The sequence below is a fragment of the Frankliniella occidentalis genome, unplaced genomic scaffold (assembly GCF_000697945.3).
Source record: "Frankliniella occidentalis isolate FOCC.00 unplaced genomic scaffold, Focc_3.1 Scaffold265, whole genome shotgun sequence".
Taxonomy (NCBI): Eukaryota; Metazoa; Arthropoda; class Insecta; order Thysanoptera; family Thripidae; genus Frankliniella; species Frankliniella occidentalis.
The window spans coordinates 335,279-339,150 of record NW_026267391.1 but is presented as its reverse complement, the minus strand read 5'-3'; the positions used below and the strand labels follow the sequence as shown (position 1 = coordinate 339,150).

Below are 3,872 nucleotides of genomic sequence, written 5' to 3'. Positions count from 1 at the left end.
GGGTATCAGATCAGAAGACTCGCACCCTGACGCACGCCGCATGCAGTGTCGGGCCGACAGAGTTCGCAGGTGGGGTTGAAACGAAACGACAGGCAACAGGCACGGACACGCCGAAGCGCTCGATGGACTCTTCTTTTCACTACATGGAGTACATGTAGATGTGCTTGTTGTTGTAAACATTACATGGTTGTTCTTATAAATTTTCATTAGAAAATTTACAAGAACGAATATTATTGCGGATACTGACTTTCACAACTTTCGAAGGTAAGTCGCCCTCTTTATTGGTTAGTGACGGAAGAGGACCGATTAGAGGTTGTGTTTTGATGAAGTGTGAAAGAAATTTAGGAATGTGTTGAATTACAATGCTGAGGTGCTCTCTGTTTTCCATACTTTAAAGTACTCTGTTTTCCACATCTTTAAGTAAATTGTGGGAAAGGACAATATGAGTGACGGGGAGAAGGAACTCGGGTCTCGAATGACCCGAGTTTCTTCTGCGGAGAATCTGCGAGGTACTGTCCCAACAGAAGAGACCTTGTCCTCGCCTGTTGCTCCGACGAAGGGAGAATGTGTCGGTCTTTACAGGTGAGTTTTCAGGGATTTCTTCGGATCTTACGTTTTCTTGAATCAAACCTTTCAAATTGCGTGTAACATGTCTCAGTGATGTGCCATTACCGCATTCGCCGACGCGCGCTCCTTCTGGTTGGAGTCTGTCGCTGTCGCTCAGCAGGGCCAAGCGAGCCCTAGTTGACGAGGAACGGGAAGAAAGCAAGAAAAAGCCTCGGACGGAGCCTGAACAACAGGTGAAACCCAAACCTGCAAGGCGGGTGACGCTGGTAGATTTGCAGCAGCTTCCCAGCACCAAGAAGGTGCCACAGCATGTGAAGCCAGCGCGCACACGCCCGTCTTCAACAACATCCACACATTCATCATTGAATTCATCTGTAAGTCGGCAGTTAAAGCAGCACATGACAATAATTGACTGCCAATTTTCTATACGACCTTTACACATTTACTTTCTGTTTTGTGTGCAGGGCTCTGACTTGGAGGAGGGTGAAGTTCCTCCTAGTCCACCTAGAGGGTCTTTGCCTTCTAAAGTAGCTCTTTCATTTATCAATGATGATGAGGTTGAAGAGCTGAAACTTAAGAATGAGGCTCTGGAGCAACAAGTAAGTTCATTCGGTGCGATGCTTGAGTGTGTCAAATGACCTCAATTAATTCCCCTTCAATGGCAAGTCAAGAGATTTTATTTTCCTTTCTCTTTATTGTAATCCTGTTCTTAGGTGGCTTTCCTCAGGAAAGCTAATCAATCATTGGCGGCGCATGTATCGGATTCCAAAGATGTTTTGTACAAAGAAGAGGTAACTTCAAACTATTCCTTTCTTGTGATTTTAATTTTCTTATAAAGATTGTCTAGCTGCATTGTTTTATTACCTAGGTAAAAAAACTTAACAAAAAGGTGACCAACTCTAAAAAACGCATTACGGCTTCTGAAAACGAGTGTGCTGAGCTGAAAGCAGCTCTTAAGTCTGAGGTAAGTAGCGTCATGAGTGGCAAGTGTCTGCTTAATCAACTGATTATAAAACTAAATAGTTAAATTCGGCCAAATTTTTAAATATATTTTTTTTTGCTTTTCTAGAAAAAGAAAGCAGCTGACTTGGAACATAATGTTAAAAGTTTAGAAACCAAGCTAGAGAGGGCAAATGGAAAGGTAAGGCACTGTGTGTAAATTTCAGAAAATAATAGCCTTGTGTTTTTCACTCAATTATGAAATTTTATTGTAGATATCTGACCTGGAAAGTCAGAGAAAAACATTACGTGATGAAATTGCTGCCTTTAAAGTAAAGATTGCCAATCAGAGAGCAAATTTAACAGGCTTGGAAAATCAACTCATTAAATTTAAAAGCAACGAGAGTAAGGTACAAAAAAAAATTTCTACAAAAGAGGTATTTTAAATCCTAATTCAGAGTGTATGTATACTTATTTTGCAATTCTTTATGTTTTTGCAGGTACCATCCTTTTTTAAGGTAAAAGTATACATAATGGGTTTTAAATATACTTTATGGGTTGTGTAAATAACTTTCTTTGTTTTAATTTCAATCAACAATTTTGGTGCAGGTGCCTACTAAACCGGAAAATATTAATCCCAACAAATGCCATTGTGTGAATCATTGTCGATGTCGTGATCTGGTATGTGTAATGTGTTGGGCATGGCTATTCAAGAATTCTAATATATATTCTCTTGAACAGGCTGGTATTATAATGTGCCTGTCGGTTATTTTTGAAGGGACTCAAAGTACAAAATTTTGTTTGGATTTGTCTGTAAAAGAAAATCAAGTGCGCTCAAGAATGCAGTAATTACTGAAGACCTTTTAGCAGCAACTGTGGATACCCACCAAGAATCTTATCTTAACACTAAAAGTATGAATTTGCTAGGGTATTCAGTAACTTTTGCATACTTGCTCTGGTGTACATAGTAAAAGTTGATACTCAGTGTAACTGCATTCATGTATTTGGGTTTTTAGGGTACCAAGAGTTATGCTAACTTATTATACTCATTTTAAATCCCCTTTTTCCTCCATTTGATTATCGTTAGATGTTAGGGCTGGAGTGTGAAGTGTCAAATTTGAGGACTCGGATTAAAAATCAGACTTTTCATCTTGCTAATCTCACTGCTGCGTTTGACAAGACCAAGCTGGAAGCTTCTCGGGTAGTAAAGATGTGCCACAATTTTTTGTCCGTTATTTTGTTGATTCTTTTTTCCCTTGTTTTAATTAAATTATTAACTGTAAGTACTAATAATTCATGTGTAGGTTAAGACTTTGGAGTTGGAGTTAAAGAGGACTTTAGCTAGAGGGGATTCTGTAGAACAGAAGACCTCTAGCAAGTCTATTTCATGTCATGGTCTGAAGACAGAGGTCTCTGATAATCAAAGGGTATGACTGATCAACGGAATGGCATTCATATTCATTTCTATTTGGATTACTGTGTTTAAGTCAATTTTCTTAGTTCTAATTTTCCAGATAAAACCATGCTGTTGTATTCAAAATGTTATTTAAATTCTGTTCTCTTTTTTCTTAGGAAATCAAGAATGAGATTTGGAAACCACCTGTTATTGTCTTACAATCACCTGAAAGTAGCTCTGAAAATGACAGCTTGGGTACCCTCCTCTTTGAAAAGAAGGTGTTTAAAGTAAGTATGTTTGAAGAAACTAAATTACTAATTTGATCACCAGGTGGGGTTACATTTATTAAATGGTCTTGTCTTTTTCAGGTTATTTCGGATAATTTTATCATGGCCAAGAGTATAATGCAGAATTTTGACGAGACTGCATACACCCTGCCTGTACTTCGACCAGCCTATCGCGCCACCATTGCAGGTATTTTGAGCCAATTACAGTATTCCTTTTTCCATTGGGGTTATGCACAAAATACTGCAATTCTATGTTGTACTGTAAGTACCCAAGGTACCTTAACTGCTAGGAAAAATATTCCCTTTTTATTGTGATCATCCTCACACTCTCCTGACAGTGAAATCAAATTTAATTCAGTGAAAAGAGTACCCCTAACTGGAAAAACAAAGGTCTAATCAGGCACATGAACCATGGACCCTATTCTCCAAGCCCATGATTGTGCAGGCAAAGGTGTTATAAGAGTTCCTAGAATCTCATGAGTTCCCAAAACATTTTTGTATGCTCAATCCATGGCTTCCATGTACCTTAGCCCCCTTGTTAGCACCTCTTAATAGGCGCTGATGTTTTTTTGAGTGTACTCCCAGAAAACATGATGACGTTTGTTTTTTCTCCTCAAAACTTACTATTATGAAACCAAAGTGAGGGCCATTTAATGAAACACCTCATACAACTTTCTGTACCT

General features: G+C 38.7%; 1 protein-coding gene across 1 annotated transcript; it reads left to right on the top strand.

Moving 5' to 3' along the window:
• Positions 1 to 43: 43 nt before the first annotated feature.
• On the top strand, positions 44 to 3,376 carry LOC113209728 (uncharacterized; the record flags this gene model as incomplete). Its single annotated transcript, XM_052273359.1, is given in 14 exon segments — positions 44 to 264; positions 398 to 582; positions 659 to 941; positions 1,032 to 1,166; positions 1,281 to 1,358; positions 1,436 to 1,531; positions 1,637 to 1,708; positions 1,782 to 1,916; positions 2,007 to 2,024; positions 2,116 to 2,187; positions 2,594 to 2,707; positions 2,811 to 2,933; positions 3,079 to 3,189; positions 3,271 to 3,376. Coding segments are annotated over 13 exon segments (1,483 nt in total), but the record flags the coding sequence as incomplete, so codon positions are not given.
• Between the last annotated feature and the right edge of the window lie 496 nt (positions 3,377 to 3,872).